Source organism: Salmo trutta, chromosome 22 (genome assembly GCF_901001165.1).
Source record: "Salmo trutta chromosome 22, fSalTru1.1, whole genome shotgun sequence".
Classification (NCBI taxonomy): domain Eukaryota; kingdom Metazoa; phylum Chordata; class Actinopteri; order Salmoniformes; family Salmonidae; genus Salmo; species Salmo trutta.
In genome coordinates, this window is record NC_042978.1 from 23,300,737 (window position 1) to 23,318,614 (window position 17,878).

At 44.0% G+C, this 17,878-nt stretch overlaps 1 protein-coding gene across 8 annotated transcripts in view; it reads right to left on the bottom strand.

Annotated features, from left to right (window-relative positions):
- The window catches only part of cacna1ea (calcium channel, voltage-dependent, R type, alpha 1E subunit a), a 167,107-nt gene extending 149,800 nt beyond the window's left edge, over positions 1 to 17,307 (bottom strand). For all 8 annotated transcript variants that reach the window (XM_029707299.1, XM_029707296.1, XM_029707298.1 and 5 more), the window contains exon 1: positions 16,667 to 17,307. In XM_029707299.1, the coding sequence (XP_029563159.1) occupies positions 16,667 to 17,136 (470 nt within the window). In that variant the 5' untranslated portion in view covers positions 17,137 to 17,307. The remainder of the gene's footprint in view (positions 1 to 16,666) is intronic.
- Between the last annotated feature and the right edge of the window lie 571 nt (positions 17,308 to 17,878).

Sequence of the window (17,878 nt, forward strand, 5' to 3'; positions counted from 1 at the left end):
CTAGGGTGGCTGGAGTCTTTGACAATTTTTAGGGCCTTCCTCTGACAAAGCCTGGTATAGAGGTCCTGGATGGCAGGAAGCTTGGCCCCGGTGATGTACTGGGCCATACGCACTACCCTCTGTAGTGCCATGCGGTCAGAGGGCAAGCAGTTGCCATACCAGGCAGTGATGCAACCCGTCAGGATGCTCTCGATGGTGCAGCTGTAAAACCTTTTGAGGATCTGAGGACCCATGCCAAATCTTTTCAGTCTCCTGAGGTGGAATAGGTTTTGTCGTGCCCTCTTCACGACTGTCTTGGTGTGCTTGGACCATGTTAGTTTGTTGGTGATGTGGACACCAAGGAACTTGAAGCTCTCAACCTGCTCCACGACAGCCCCGTCGATGAGAATGGGGGCATGCTTGGTCCTCCTTTTCCTGTAGTCCACAATCACCTCCTTTGTTTTGATCACGTTGAGGAAGAGGTTGTTGTCCTGGCACCACATGGTCAGGTCTCTGACCTCCTCCCTATAGGCTGTCTCATCGTTGTCGGTGATCAGGCCTACCACTGTTGTGTCATCAGCAAACTTAATGATGGTGTTGGAGTCATGCCTGGCTGTGCAGTCATGAGTGAACATGGAGTACAGGAGGGGACAGAGCACGCACCCCTGAGGGGCCCCCGTGTTGAGGATCAGCGTGGCGGATGTGTTGTTACCTACCCTTACCACCTGGTGGTGGCCCATCAGGAAGTCCAGGATCCAGTTGCTGTTATTGTGAAGTGGAAACGTCTAGGAGCAACAACAGCTGAGCTGCGAAGTGGTGGGCCACACAAGCTCATAGAACGGGACCACCGAGTGCATAAAAATCATCTGTCCTCAGTTGTAACACTCACTACAGAGTTCCAAACTGCCTCTGGAAACAACATCAGCAGCCGCACACAAGCCTAAGATCACCATGCGCAATGTCAAGCGCTGGCTGGAGTGGTGTAAAGCTCTCTGCCATTGGACTCTGGAGCAGTGAAAACGCGTTCTCTGGTGTGATGAATCACGCTTCACCATCTGGCAGTCCGACGGATGAATCTGGGTTTGGCGGATGCCAGAACGCTACCTGCATCAATGCATAGTGCTAATTGGGCTCCCGAGTGGCACAGCGGTCTAAGGCACTGCATCTTGTGTGCTAGAGGCATCACTACAGATCCTGATTCGATTCCAGGCTGTATCACAACTGGCCATGATTGGGAGTCCCATAGGGCGGTACACAATTGGCCCAGCGCCATCCGTGTTAGGGTTTGGCCGGGGTAGGCTGTCATTGTAAATAAGAATTTGTTCTTAACTGACTTGCCTAGTTAAATAAAGGTTAAATAAGAAAATAATTGTAAAGTTTGGTGGAGGAGGAATAATGGTGTGGGGCTGTTTTTCATGGTTCAGGCTAGGCCCCTTAGTTCCAGTGAAGGGAAATCTTAATGCTACAGCATACAATGATATTCTAGACTATTTTGTGCTTCCAACTTTGTGGAAACAGTTTGGCCCTTTCCTGTTTCAGCATGACAATGCCCTCGTGCAGCAAAGTAGAGGTCGACCGATTAATCGGAATGGCCGATTAATTAGGGCTGATTTCACATTTTCATAACAATCGGTAATGAGCATTTTTGGACACCGATCATGGCCGATTGCACTCCACGAGGAGACTGCAGGCAGGTAGGTAAGTTGCTAGCTAGCATTAAACTTATCATATAAAAAACAATCAATCTTATCATAATCACTAGTTATCTACACATGGTTGATGAAATTACTAGTTTATTTAGCTTGTCCTGCGTTGCATATAACCGATGCAGTGCCTGTTAATTTCTCATCGAATCACAGCCTACTTTGCCAAACGGGTGATGATTTATTAACAAGCGCATTCACGAAAAAAGCACTATCGTTGCACCAATGTGTACCTAACCATGAACATCAATGCCTTTCTTTAAAATCAATACACAGGTATATATTTTTAAACCTGCATATTTAGTTAATATTGCCTGCTAACATGAATTTATTTTAACTAGGGAAATTGTGTCACTTCTCTTGCGTTCTGTGCAAGCAGAGTCAGGGTATATGCAGCCGTTTGGGCCACCTGGCTCGTTGCGAACTGTGTGAAGACCATTTCTTCCTAACAAAGACCGTAATTCATTTGCCAGAATTGTACATAATTATGACATAACATTGAAGGTTGTGCAATGTAACAGCAATATTTAGACTTAGGGATGCCACCCGTTAGATAAAATACAGAAAGGTTCTGTATTTCACTGAAAGAATAAACGTTTTGTTTTCGAAATGATAGTTTCTGGATTGACCATAATAATGACCTAAGGCTCGTATTTCTGTGTGTTATTATATTATAATTAAGTCTATGATTTGATATTTCATAGAGCAGTCTGACTGAGCGGTGGTAGGCAGCAGCAGGCTCGTAAGCATTCATTCAAACAGAACTTTCCTGCATTTGCCAGCAGCTCTTCGCTGTGCTTCAAGCATTGAGCTGTTTATGACTTCAAGCCTATCAACTCCCGAGATTAGGCTGCCATTACCGATGTGAAATGGCTAGCTAGTTAGCGGGGTGCGCGCAAATAGCGTTTCAATCGGTGACGTCACTCGCTCTGAGACCTTGAAGTAGTTCTTCCCCATGCTCTGCAAGGGCTGCGGCTTTTGTGGAGTGATGGGTAACGATGCTTTGAGGGTGGCTGTTGTCGATGTGTGCAGAGAGTCCCTGGTTCGAGCCCAGGTAGGGGCGAGGAGAGGGATGGAAGCTATACTGTTACACTGGCAATACTATAGTGCCTATAAGAACATCCAATAGCCAAAGATAAATTAAATACAAATGGTATAGAGAGAGAAATAGTCCTATAATTCCTACAATAACTACAACCTAAAACTTCTTACCTGGGAATATTGAAGACTCATGTTAAAAGGAACCACCAGCTTTCATATGTTCTCATGTTCTGAGCAAGGAACTTAAACGTTAGCTTTTTTACATGGCACATATTGCACTTTTATTTTCTTCTCCAACACTTTGTTTTTGCATTATTTAAACCAAATTGAACATGTTTCATTTTTTATTTGAGGCTAAATTGATTTTATTGATGTATTATATTAAGTTAAAATAAGTGTTCATTCAGTATTGTTGTAATTGTCATTATTACAAATAAATAAATACACACATATATATGTGTGTATACACTGCTCAACAAAATAAAGGGAACACTTAAACAACATAATGTAACTCCAAGTCAATCACACTTCTGTGAAATCAAACTGTCCACTTAGGAAGCAACACTGATTGACAATAAATGTCACATGCTGTTGTGCAAATGGAATAGACAACAGGTGGAAATCATAGGCAATTAGCAAGACACCCCCAATAAAGGAGTGGTTCTGCAGGTGGGGACCACAGACCACTTCTCAGTTCCTATGCTTCCTGGCTGATGTTTTGGTCACTTTTGAATGCTGGTGGTGCTTTCACTCTAGTGGTAGCATGAGACGGAGTCTACAACCCACACAAGTGGCTCAGGTAGTGCAGCTCATCCAGGATGGCACATCAATGCGAGCTGTGTCAAGAAGGTTTGCTGTGTCTGTCAGCGTAGTGTCCAGAGCATGGAGGCACTACCAGGAGACAGGCCAGTACATCAGGAGACGTGGAGGAGGCCTTAGGAGGGCAACAACCCAGCAGCAGGACAGCTACCTCCGCCTTTGTGCAAGGAGGAGCAGGAGAAGCACTGCCAGAGCCCTGCAAAATGACCTCCAGCAGGCCACAAATGTGCATGTGTCTGCTCAAACGGTCAGAAACAGACTCCATGAGGGTGGTATGAGGGCCCGACGTCCACAGGTGGGGGTTGTGCTTAAAGCCCAACACCGTGCAGGACGTTTGGTATTTGCCAGAGAACACCAAGATTGGCAAATTCGCCACTGGCGTCCTGTGCTCTTCACAGATGAAAGCAGGTTCACACTGAGCACGTGACAGACGTGACAGAATCTGGAGACGCCGTGGCGAACGTTCTGCTGCCTGCAACATCCTCCAGCATGACCGGTTTGGCGGTGGGTCAGTCATGGTGTGGGGTGGCATTTCTTTGGGGGGCCGCACAGCCCTCAATGTGCTCGCCAGAGGTAGCCTGACTGCCATTAGGTACCGAGATGAGATCCTCAGACCCCTTGTGAGACCATATGCTGGTGCGGTTGGCCCTGGGTTCCTCCTAATGCAAGACAATGCTAGACCTCATGTGGCTGGAGTGTGTCAGCAGTTCCTGCAAGAGGAAGGCATTGATGCTATGGACTGGCTCGCCCGTTCCCCAGACCTGAATCCAATTGAGCACATCTGGGACATCATGTCTCGCTCCATCCACCAACGCCACATTGCACCACAGACTGTCCAGGAGTTGGCGGATGCTTTAGTCCAGGTCTGGGAGGAGATCCCTCAGGAGACCATCCGCCACCTCATCAGGAGCATGCCCAGGCGTTGTAGGGAGGTCATACAGGCACGTGGAGGCCACACACACTACTGAGCCTCATTTGTTTTAAGGACATTACATCAAAGTTGGATCAGCATGTAGTGTGGTTTTCCACTTTAATTTTGAGTGTGACTCCAAATCCAGACCTCCATGGGTTGATAAATTGGATTTCCATTGATTATTTTTGTGTGATTTTGTTGTCAGCACATTCAACTATGTAAAGAAAAAAGTATTTAATAAGATTATTTCTTTCATTCAGATCTAGGATGTGTTGTTTAAGTGTTCCCTTTATTTTTTTGAGCAGTATATATATATATATATATATATATATATATATATATATATACATAAATAAAATCGGCCGATTAATCGGTATCGGGTTTTGGTACTCCAATAATCGGTATCGGTGTTGAAAAATCATAATCGGTCGACCTCTAGCACAAAGCGACGTCCATATAGAAATAGTTTGTCGAGATCGGTGTGGGAGAACTTGACTGGCCTGCACAGAGCCCTGAACTCAACCCCTTCGAACACCTTTGGGATGAATTGGAACACTGACTGTGAGCCAGGCCTAATCGGCAAACATCAGTGCCCGACCTCACTAATGCCCTGCAGCAATGTTCCAACATCTAGTGGAAAGCCTTGGCCCTGTCCGGGGGTATCGTCGGACAGGACCACAGTGTCCCCCTACCCACCCCTATCTCAGCCTCCAGTATCTATGCTGCAATAGTCTATTTCCCGGGGGCCTAGGGTCAGCCTCTTATATCTGGTGTAATTCTCCTGTCTTATCTGGTGTCCTAATTCTCTCTCTCTCCCTCTCTCCCTAACCTGAGCCCTAAGATCATGCCTCAGGACTACCTGGCCTGATGACTCCTGGCTGTCCCCAGTTCACCTGGTCATGCTGCTGCTCCAGTTTCAACTGTTCTGCCTGCGGCAATGGAACCCTGACCTGTTCACCAGACGTGCTACCTTTTCCCAGACCTGCTGTTTTCGACTCTCTATCGCTCGCTCTACCGCACCTGCTGTCTGGACCTCTGAATGCTCGGCTATGAAACGCCAACTGACATATACTACTGATGTACTGACCTGTTGCACCCTCTACAACCACTGTGATTATTATTTGACCCTGCTGGTCATCTATGAAAGTTCTTTTTTTCAACGTTTTTATTTTTGGCATTTTTTTAATTCCACAGTTAACAGACAGAACAGGTAGAGGGCAGAACACACACGGATCCCCTACCAAATCAAATCAAACCCACCCCAACACCCCCATGCTCTAATAGAGCCCCACCCCAAAACCAGACTTAAAGCAGGCATGATATACCATACAATGAGTAAAATAATCAAATAGTAAAAAGAAATACAAACATATTATAAAACATAAAGTTACAAAATATTAATTTGGGTTGGTTTATGGAGTTGTGAAATTAGATGGATTCATGTCTTCTACAAAGGATAGGAGTGGTTGCCAGATATTATAACATTTAATTAAAGATCCCCTAATGGAGTAGCGTCTAGCTAGAAGAGTAGTAAATGCCAGCATGTTGCCCTTAGAACTGTTTAGAGGGGCCTCCTGTGGTGCCACTCCGAATAATACAATAAAGGAGAAAGATGGCGCCGGAGGGGATTGCTGACATTTTCATGGCTCTTAACCAACTGTGCTATTTTGTATGTTTTTTCACGTTGTTCATAACTTGTTTTGTACATAATACTGTCTCTTATGACCGAAAAGAGCTTCTGGACATCAGAACAGCAATTACTCACCTCGAATTGGACAAAGAGTTTTTCTTTAATGAGTCAGACGAGAAGGATATACTCCAAACACCCGAACAGGCACACATCCCCGTCATTCGCTGGAGAAGGAAACTGAGATTTTGCAGAAAGAGATCAGGGTGCCTTGTGAGGGTCAGGCAAAGAGTGGCTAATCTGCCTTTGACCTCTGTACTGCTAGCTAACGTTCAATCGCTGGAAAATAAATGGGATGAACTGAAAGCAAGTATATTCTACCAATGGGACATTAAAAACTGTAACTGTAATATCTTATGTTTCACCGAGTTTGTGTCTGAACGACGACATTAATAAAATACAGCTGGCGGGTTATACACTCTGTCGGCAGGATATAACAGCAGCCTCTGGTAAGACATGGGGTGGGGGCCTACGCATATTTGTAAACAACAGCTGCTGCACGATATCTAAGGAAGTCTCAAGGTTTTGATCGCCTGAGGTAGAGTATCTCATGATAAGTTGTAGACCACACTATCTACCTAGAGAGTTATTAGAATTTTTCGTAGCTGTTTTACATACCACCACAGACTGATGCTGGCACTAAAACTGTACTCAATGAGCTGTATACCGCCATGAGCAAACAGGAAAACGCTCATCCAGAGGTGGCACTTCTAGTGGCTGGGGACTTTAATGCAGGGAAACTTAAATCAGTTTTACCTCATTTCTATTAGCATGTTAAATGTGCAACCAGAAGGAAAAAAACTCTGGCCCACCTTTACTCCACAAACAGAGACGCATACAAAGCTCTCCCTCGCCCTCCATTTGGCAAATCTGACCATATTTCTTTCCTCCTGGTTCCTGCTTACAAGCAAAAATTATAGCAGGAAGCACCAGTGACTAGGTCTATAAAAAAGTGGTCAGATGAAGCCGATGCTAAACTACCGGACTGTTTTGCTAGCACAGACTGGAATATGTTCCCCAACCCCAACCAGAAGCCATGGGTTACAGGCAACATTCACACTGAGTTAAAGGGTAGAGCTGCCGCTTTCAAGGAGCGGGCTTCTAACCCGGAAGCTTATAAGAAACAGGCAAAGCATCAATACAGGACTAAGATCGAATCGTACTACACCGGCTCCGATGCTCGTCGGATGTGGCAGGGCTTGCAAACTATTACAGACTACAAAGGGAAGCGCAGCCGAGAGCTGCGCAGTGACACGAGCCTACCAGACGAGTAAATAACTTCTATGCTCGCTTCGAGGAAAGTACAGTCTAACTCCCCCTAGTCATAGAGAGCATCAGCTTTTCTGGATGTCTGTGTGATCACGCTCTCCACAGCCGATGTGAGTAAGACCTTTAAACAGGTCAGCATTCACAAGGCCACAGGGCCAGACGGATTATCAGGACATGTACACCGAGCATGCGCTGACCAACTGGCAAGCGTCTTCACTGACATTTTCAACCTCTCCCTGTCTGAGTCTGTAATACCAACATGTTTCTAGCAGACCACCATAGTCCCTGTGCCCAAGGTAACCTGCCTAAATGACTACCAACCCATAGCACTCACATGCTTGTCACGGCTCACATCAACACCATTATCCCAGAAATCATAGACCCACTCTAATTTGCATACTGCCCCAACAGATCCACAGATGATGCAATCTCTATTGCACTCCACACTGCCCTTTCCCACCTGGACAAAAGGAACACCTATGTGAGAATGCCTTTCATTGACTACAGCTCAGCATTCAACACCATAGTGCCCTCAAAGATCTTCACCAAGCTAAGGACGGTGGGACTAAACACCTCCGTTTGCAACTGGATCCTGGACTTCCTGACTGGCCGCCCTCAGGTGGTAAGTGTAGGTAACAAAACATCCGTCGCGCTGATCCTCAACACGGGGGCCCCTCAGGGATGCGTGCTCAGAGTCCTCCTGTACTCCCTGTTCACTCATGACTGCACGGCCAGGCACGACTCCAACACCATCATTAAGTTTGCAGATGACACAACAGTGGTAGGCCTGATCCCCAACAACGATGAGACAGCCTATAGGGAGGAGGTCAGAGACCTGACCATGTGGTGCAGGACAACATCCTCTTCCTCAACGTGATCAAGACAAAGGAGATGATTGGGGACTACAGGAAAATGAGGACTGAGCATGCCCCATTCTCATCAACGGGGCTGTCGTGGAGCAGGTTGAGAGCTTCAAGTTCCTTGGCATCCACATCACCAACAAACTAACATGGTCCAAGCACACCAAGACAGTCGTGAAGAGGGCACGGCAAAACCTATTCCCCCTCAGGAGACTGAAAAGATTTGGCTTGGGTCCTCAGATTCTCAAAAGGTTTTACAGCTGCACCATCAAGAGCATCCTGACGGGTTGCATCACTGCCTGGTATGGCAACTGCTCAGCCTCCGACGGCAAGGCACTACAGAGGGTAGTGCGTACGGCCCAGTACATCACCGGGGCCAAGCTTCCTGCCATCCAGGACCTCTATAACAGGTGGTGTCAGAGGAAGGCCCTAAAAATTGTCAAAGACTCCAGCCACCCTAGTCATAGACTGTTCTCTCTGCTACCACTTGACAAGTGGTACCGGAGTGCCAAGTCTAGGTCCAAGAGGCTTCTACTCCCAAGCCATAAGACTCCTGAATGCCTAATCAAATGGCTACCCAGACTATTTGCATTGTTGTCCCCCCCTCCTCTTTTACACCGCTGCTACTCTCTGTTGTTATCATCTATGCATAATCCCTTTAATAATTCTACCTACATGTACATATTACCTCAATTACTTCGACACCGGTGCCCCTGCACATTGACTCTGTACCGGCACCCCCTGTATATAGCCCCGCTATTGGTTATTTACCGCTGCTCTTTAATTATTTGTTGTTCTTATCTCTTACTCGTTTTTTAGGTATTTTCTTAAAACTGCATTGTTGGTTAAGAGCTTGTAAGTAAGAATATCACTGAAGAGCTTGTAAATAAGAATATCATTTTCCAGAGCAGATAGGAAACGCACGGTCTAATAATGATGGAGAGAATGTATGGTTCTTTAACAATGGGGCATTAGTTGAAAATTCACTGAGACCAAACAATCGCCTGAACTGTTTCCAGATTTGTAGAGAATGTTTCACAATAGGGTTTGAGTGTATTTAGAAACAGCCTCAGCTAATGCAAGTTTTGAGCAGAGTAAGGCAGCTAAGGAGGTGGGGCCACAGGATGAGATCTCCAAGGTCAACCATTTCGGGCCTGTAACATCAGGGATTTCTGTCATCCAATATAGAATGATTCTTATATTAGCTGCCCAGAAATAAAATTGAAAGTTCGGAAGTGCTAGACCACCCTGGGGGCGAGATCTCTGCAATACGCTCTTACATATCTGAGGGTTGTTCTTGTTCCAGTTAAAAGCAGATATCAGTTTATCTAAGGAGGTAAAAAAAAGATTGTCAGAAAGATAGGAATACATTAAAATAACTATAAAAACTTAGGTAATACATTCATTTTAACAGTGTTAATTCTTCCGCCCAAAGAAAGAGAAAGTAAATCCCAGCGTTTAAGATCGTGTTTCAGGCGGAGTATCAAGGGAGGGAAATTGGCTTTATAGAGATCTTTGAAATTGTGTGTGACCATAATTCCCAAATATTTCAATTTCTGTGTAGTTACTCTGAAGGGCACATGACTAAAATAGGTTTGCATGGCAGAAGGATGAATAGGCATCAATTAACTTTTTTGTAGATTAACCTTATACCTGTATATTTTACCAAATGTCATTAGTAGAACTTGGATCTGTGGAAGACCAGCTAAAGGGTCAGACATGTAATAGCATGTCATCCATATAGACTGAAACTTTATGCTCTAAGCTCCCTCTTCGAATACCTTTGATAGTGGTGTTATTATGTATTGCTATGGCTAAAGGCTCAATTGCGATGGCAAAAAGTTGAGGGGATAGAGGACAATCCTGTCTTGCCCACGTTGAAAATAGGATGAAAGGTTATTATTTGTGCACATGGCAGCCATAGGGGAGGAGTAAAGGACTTTGATCCAGGACATAAAATTGGAACCGCATCCAAATTGTTTGAGAGTATAAAATAGATAATCCCACTCCACCTGATCAAACGCGCCTTCTCAGCATCAAGTGATAACAAGATCTCTGGAGTGTCAGATGAAAAAGATTTATAATGTTATAAAAATGTCTGATGTTGAAAAAAGAAAGACGATTTTTAATGAAACCAGTTTGATCTGTAGAGATAATGGAGGGAAGGACTGACTCAAAACGGCAGGCAATCATCTTAGAAAGCAACAACGATGTACAGCTGTTCCTGATTGAGAGCCATACTAGGCCAACACAAAGAAATACACAACATAGACAGAGCATAGAAATACAAAACATAGAACATAACCAAAAACCCCAGAATACTCTAAACAAACACCCCTCTACATAAACACATATCCCAACAAACCCCGAACCACATAAAACAAACACCCCCCTGCCACGTCCTGACCAAACTACAATAACAAATAACCCCTTTACTGGTCAGGACGTGACATTAACGTTACCTAATAATAAACAATATAAACTGATACCACTGGCAACGCTATACAGTATCTACGAAAGATAAACTGAGTCTGCAGTGGTAGACACATTCGTCCATTACCCTAATCGCCAAACAGGTGAACATTCAGCCATTTGCTTTGTCCAACCTCGCTTTATGGGGGTCTTGGAACTCTTTCTCGGTGCCGTTTTATGTTATACGGAGGCGGGCAGGAAAAGCCACACCATACTGAATGTCAGTGTCCACTGAGAAGACTCTTGACATCTTGAAAGAGGCACGGTCACGAGCAACGGTGGGGGCATAGTCTGGGAAGTTAGAGATGGGTGCTCTGTTCCATCAAAGTGGGCCAAATTCTCTGGAGAACATCTACTACAATCCTGATAGTATTGTAGTTTAGCCACAATGACGCAAGGTTGTCCGCCAGGCTTTCTTGCTTGAGAGCCCCGGTGTGAGCAGTCTACAAGGACGTCTTTATCCAATTTGAGGGCTTCTTTCGATAACTTTGAGATGACCTATGAAGTAGAACTTGAACCCGTGTCCTCAGCTACCCCCATTATCCTGATAATGGATCTTCACATATAACCTTGTAAATGTATGCATTGTTCCTTAAGGCTAGCCACATCAGTTTCGGGCTTCTTAACCGTGGTTTGTAGCATAGTCGTGTTGTCTGAGCATGTTGACAAGCCTTGCTCCATGTCAGAGACATGCTGTATGCTTTACGAGTTCATTCTTGACTGCTTGTAACTCCGACTTAATTCAAAATTCAAAAGGCACTCGAACGATCTGAGCTATCTTTTTTGCAGGTACATGGTAGCATTTCAATAAAATGAGAAGAAATAGGGAACCCGCACACTGCTCTTGATAGTATCACTGCTCTTTAATGAGCTTTAAATATCAGCCTCACAGCCTTCGACTTAATAAAATTAAAGTCCTCACTGAGCGCCTCCTTGAATATTGATAAAATGTCTGCTCTGAGGACAGCAAGAATGTCGGCCTTCAAATCCTCTGTGCTGAAGGGAGGAGCCGCTGCTCCCACTTGTTGAACAACTTCGTCTTGGGCCTAATGTTTTCTCTTTTGTCAGTGACTCCGCTATTTACGCATTAAAACAAAAATACAAGTTGAACAAAGTAAAGCACATCATTCAAAGGCTGTGTTTCCTAGTTCTTTTAGGTCAAAGCGCAAAGAAAGTATTAAATAAATGTAGTGTATAGTGTAACTTCGATCAGGTCATGATTTACCGTGGTCAGCCAATAGCCTTCCTGTATGCCCTCCAACCAAAGTCTCAGCTCAAAGAAATGTCAGATCAACTCTGCAAGAGTACTGTCATTATCATTTGCAGTTTAGGCATTTAAGTACTGTTATTTGGGTGATCGAATTCTTCAGAGAAGATGACAGTGAGAGGTAAAGGCCATGGTAATAACATCCTGACTGGCTAGTTAGATTATTGTCCCAAATAGAGTAACATCAATAATCCTGGACTTTGGAGGACAAACCAAACTGTGACAATCATTTGAACCGGCCAGATGATGCAGGAATTAACCAAACCTCCATTTTTGACACACGCTCTATTTTCTACTTTCACAACACATACAAGATGCTATCAGCTGCTTAAATCATGTCTGGATTCCCTGCTCCCTGCCTCCTCCCCTGACATCTTGTTCATGAAAACCAAGGGGAAGGGTCAGGGCAGAGAATTAAAGCAGCAATTAAGGACACCATCAGCTACAGTCAAAGACCCCCATCTTCCTCTCCCTCTCCAACCAGGCAAGTCTTCCTGTGCCTGGGGTGCTGAGGAGGGAGGCAAGGTCACTGGAGGGCAGCTCCACAGCGTGAGAGAGGCAATCATCACTGTCAGAATTCACAGATTCCATAGCACCACAGGGAGGGAAGATGCCGGTCTCCCCTCCTCCTCCTCTATAGCTGGGTTGGGTATTAGCATGGTGGTGAGAGAGTTCAGTCTGCAGTATACTGCTTTCAACCTGATTTGTCTGCTGCTATTGCTTATATGTTATGCTAAGCCTGATAATATTACTCAGTGTGATATCCAATGTTCCCTCGAAGCTGCGTGCCTGTGCAAGTGTGCAGCTCCCCTTCGACTGCCATGCAGAAGAAATATCAGCTCGTGCAGAGAAGCACAAGATTGAACTTCACTCAACTTTCTAGAGCTTTCCCCTTTAGTTAACACTATCAACGTTTCGCTCTACTGTGCTCGAATAAATGCAAAATGTGCCACTTTCAATGAAACATACTAAAACAAAACAAGCTACGCAAGAGATTTTCTTGTAGGCAGAGTGCATCGGAGTAGGATTCTACTCCAACGACAAGCAGGCCCATACTCTACACAGACCAGTGCGCCATAACCAATCAGAGCTGCAGTAGGCCTACAAGAGCACAACATGTGTGCAGTCAGGTAAAGAGTTTTTTTTATGTCTTAAAGTGGCAGTGTTGTATTTTGAGTGGTCTTGAATAAGCTAAGTAGCCAATGGGCAAAGGGTAGCATAATTTGTCTGATTCTCTGTAATAATGGTATGGGAATAATAATGAATGTTATTTTGTAAAGTGGTTTCTTGCATTAAACAACACAACATTTTCAGTCACCTCCTTGTCTAAAGGACAAGTAGATGAACAGGTTAATGTCGAGCCCTGCATATTTTTTTTCCAAAAGTCTCATGGAATGTAGGCCTAGATTGAAAACCACACATTTGCTGCTAATGTAGGCTGAATGACAGAGCAGCTGTTTCCATGTTTAAATGATATGGGATGTATTTTTCTCCATTGTTTCTGATGGTAGGGATTAGTGCTGTTACAATGACCGTATTACCGCCACACCAGCGGTCATGAGTCAGGATGGCAGTCAACAGCTTTGTCACGGTAATTAGGTTTCTCCAAGCTCTGATGCTGCTGATGGTCATTAGTAGCCTACCAACTGCCTGGTACTCAGCACTCGATTGTCCCTCTAATCATTCTGACATCAACATATAGGCTATGCAAGTGCGTGAGAAAGCCTCTATTAAAAAGAGGAGGGTTCAATCAGCTTTCTATAGGCTAGGCCTGCTATATTTATTTCTCAACTTTCCTAATATTAAGCGCATTGTTTCTCTTTACAACAGGAATATAGCCTATTTGGCTGGCATGAAAATTAACCATGAGAGAATGTCACGTCTTGACCAGTAAAAGGGGTTGTTTGTTATTGTAGTTTGGTCAGGACGTGGCAGGGGGTGTTTGTTTTATGTGTTTCGGGGTTTATTGGTTAAAGTTCTATGTTAGTATATTTTCTATGTTCGTTCTAGTTTTTCTATTTCTATGTTTAGTTTATTGGGTTGACCATCAATTGGAGGCAGCTGTTCCTCGTTGCCTCTAATTGAAGGTCCTATTTAGTAGGGGTGTTTTTTGATGGGTTTTTGTGGGTAGTTGTTCCTGGTATAGTGTTGTGCCTTACAGGACTGTTAGCGTCTTCTTCATTGTTTGTTATTTTGTTTTTCGGTGTTCATGTTTTCTTCTCAATAAATAAGAAGATGAGTTTACACATTCCCGCTGCGCCTTGGTCCCATCCTTACGACGAACGTGACAGAAAAGCGTCCTCCATTCGCTATTTAAGTGCATAGATGATATGTATTTTTTTCCCCTGCCCCTGTTTCAAGACAGGTGCATGATAATGGTCCATTCTAAATCAAAACAAATTTCACACATATATGATTTAGTATGTGAAGACAAGATTAAATCAATTATAGTGTGATGGGTGACAATATTAGCCTAACACTTGTCAATGATATATTATCACTTGTGAATGATGCCCAGCTCTTGTGCAGGAACGTATGCCTTTTTTTGCAACTTTTTCAAATCATAGTCGCACACCTCATGTAGCCTAGCCCATAGGCCTATATGGTTTGATTAATCCGCTTTTCAATGGATATAGAGCCTAACTGGCAGCATGTGCAGCACGTGTGCAGCACGTGAGTTTCAAGTTCGGTGAAGATAATTTTCAACATTAAAATGCACCTTTGTAATAAAAGCATTACATGCATAATCACATTTGGTCTCTTTTGAGAATGGTGTTTTCCCACTAATGGAACATTTGCGCTTATAGCCTACTGCCATGAACGCATTATTGTGCGTATAATATGATGAAATAACCTAACAGTTAATCAAAATTTTAAGCTAACCGTTCTGATCTGTTGTGTCAGCCTCATTGCTTAAAAAGGTGTTTTTGATGCTTGTGGTTGTATTAATTTAGGACCCATCCCATCCCACAACTGTCCCAGACAGAATAGAATAGGTCAACTTTTGTACTATGGGGGATAGTAGATTGACATAGGCTAGTCTTTTGATGTTTGTTAGGCCTACTCATCTTGTTGGCTGACGAAAAGTAGGCTAAATGTGGACAGTTCTAACGTCTTCAATATTTGCTTCTGAATTCGATAAGAGGGACCCATGATGTGTCTACCTTCATTCACTTGTAGCCTACTTCTTTTCTGAAATGCCTGTGAGTTGGACCCGATCACATGATGGTCATTGGCTACATCTGAGAGAGCCATGTGAGTGAGAGGTGCTTCAGAGCACGGCAGCCGGAGAAAGAAATTATAATTAGCATATTATATTCAGCCCAACGGCACAACTGCCACTTTGGCCACAAAAGGCATGGATTTTTTGGGGGGCAATACGGCCACACAAGGAGGATGCCGCCGGGAAATTTGAGTTGACCCTTGTATTTTATTTTTGCACTGTCTCTATGCACACTCACAGGACTCTACACACTCGTGCACACTGACACGCCAACACACACATAACATACACACACATTTATATTGACTCCACACACACACACCTACAATTATAATTTACGCTGCTGCTACTCTGTTTATCATATATCCTGATGCCTAGTCACCTTACCCTATACATATATACCTCTTTTGATCCAGTATCCCTGCACATTGTAAATATAGGTATTGGAACTGACCCTGTATATAGCTTCTTACTTTGTTTTTGTTCTACCTTAAGTTAATTTTAGTGCTACATTGATATTGATTATTGCATTGTTGGGTATGGAGCTTGCAAGAAAGGCATTTCACTGTACTTGTGCACGTGATATTAACAACTTGTTCAATGGTGAAGCTAGGCTTACATAGTGAATAGAAGTAGAAAGAAAAATAGAAAGATGTTTCACAGACTCATTCCTGTATATACTTCCTGTATATACTCATTCCTGTATATACTTCCTGTATATACTCATTCCTGTATATACTTCCTGTATATACTCATTCCTGTATATACTTCCTGTATATACTCATTCCTGTATATACTTCCTGTATATACTCATTCCTGTATATACTTCCTGTATATACTCACTCCTGTATATACTATTGATAAGAGAATTATCTAATAAAGGTAAATGAATCAATAAACCATGATGAATTATTAGTCATACAGCATGGTTAATGAATAATCAATGTGATGATCAATGTAGGGATCGATTGGTCTGATTAGTTCCGGAAAGTCCAGGAACCACTGGAGAGGGAAAGAAATGTGTGTATGCAATTAGTATAGAGAGCTAGAGAAGCAGATGGTCAAGGGAGTAAAACTTCAGAGAGTTCCTAACCTTGAAGGAAAGGAACAGGCTGAGCCAGAATGTGATAAACAGCGTGAGAAGTCAATGGGGGTTGCAGGTCACCAACGGATTGTGTGTAAATGCATGTGCGTAAGTAAGCAAGAACTATATAATGACTGTTTTGTTATCCTGACGCCAGAACGTTCTCATTAATAAAGATACAGAAACCTTTTGCAGAAAGCTGAGTCCTTGCCTAATTATTTGAACCCATTGTCTTACAAACCTTGGGCATTAGTCAAGGCGAATTGATTATTGATTGTTATCATAAAGATATAAAATTCCTTTAACAACTATGTAGCTTGCTTAGAGAGGAGAGGCACATTGTACTTACTCCCATTCTTTGCGGAGGGCCTGTGGGGTGCTCTGAATCTTGTGAGCCTGGTGGGCTTTAACAATGTCCCGCTGCTCGATGAGACCCCCCCGGCGCCTCTTAATGACGATGGGGCTGACGGGTCGGTCCGGGTCCATCACCAGCGCTTCCCCGGCCCTTTCGTAGGAGCTGCCCACATCCAGGGAGAGGCCATGGGGGGCATGAGCATTGTGGGGGAGGTAGAGGGTGTTGACGCTGGCTGTGTGGGAAAGCAGGCTGTCTGACAGGCTCTGGGGTTCCAGTAGGGAGCAGGAGTGGGAACCCTCGGCCAGGCCCAGACGGTGCTTGCGCCAGTTCTCTGACTCGGGGTGGAGGACGTAGTGGCGTGGGTTGCTGCTCCCATAGCTCCCCCTGGCCAGATGGGGCACCCCCAGGGCACTGTGGTCCGCCAGGGTCTGAGCACTGACTGAACAGGAGCCCAATTCCAACATGCTGGGGCCAGGCACTTAGCATAATGCTGTGGAGAGGAGAGTGAGAGAGAGTTAACACACCACAATGGGGAAAGCTAGGTGGGGTTACTAAAGGACCTCCCAGTGGGAAGGCAGAGGTCTATTCTCACATACACACACTAACTGATTGAGATCTCAACAGATCCCAATTCCAATTTTGTACAACATAAAAAAGCTTACAGTAAGTGTTGTCATTTTCAATAATTGAACTGTGTACACTGAGATATCTTACATTGAGGGATGGAGCACTCAGTGGTGGAATGTGGTGTATGGATGGATGAATCAACAGGGCCAGTGGATGAATCTGTCACGTCCTGACCAGTAAAAGGGGTTATTTGTTATTGTAGTTTGGTCAGGGCATGGCAGGGGGTGTTTGTTTTGTGTGGTTCGGGTTTTTTGGTTTATGTTCTACATTTTCTATTTCTATGTGTTTATCTAGTTTTTCTATTTCTATGTTGGGGTTTTGGTACGACCTCCAATTAGAGGCAGCTGGTTGTCGTTGGCTCTAATTGGAGGCCATATTTAGTTGGGGTTTGTTTCACTTGTGTTTTGTGGGTGGTTGTTCCTAGTATAGTCTGTGCACCTTACTGGACTGTTTTCGTTGTTTGTTTTGTTTAAGTGTTTTCCCTTTAATAAATAAGAAGACGATAAATATACCCGCTGCATTTTGGTCCACTCCTTACGACGAACGTGACAAAATCAACAGTGTCAGATGATGAATGCA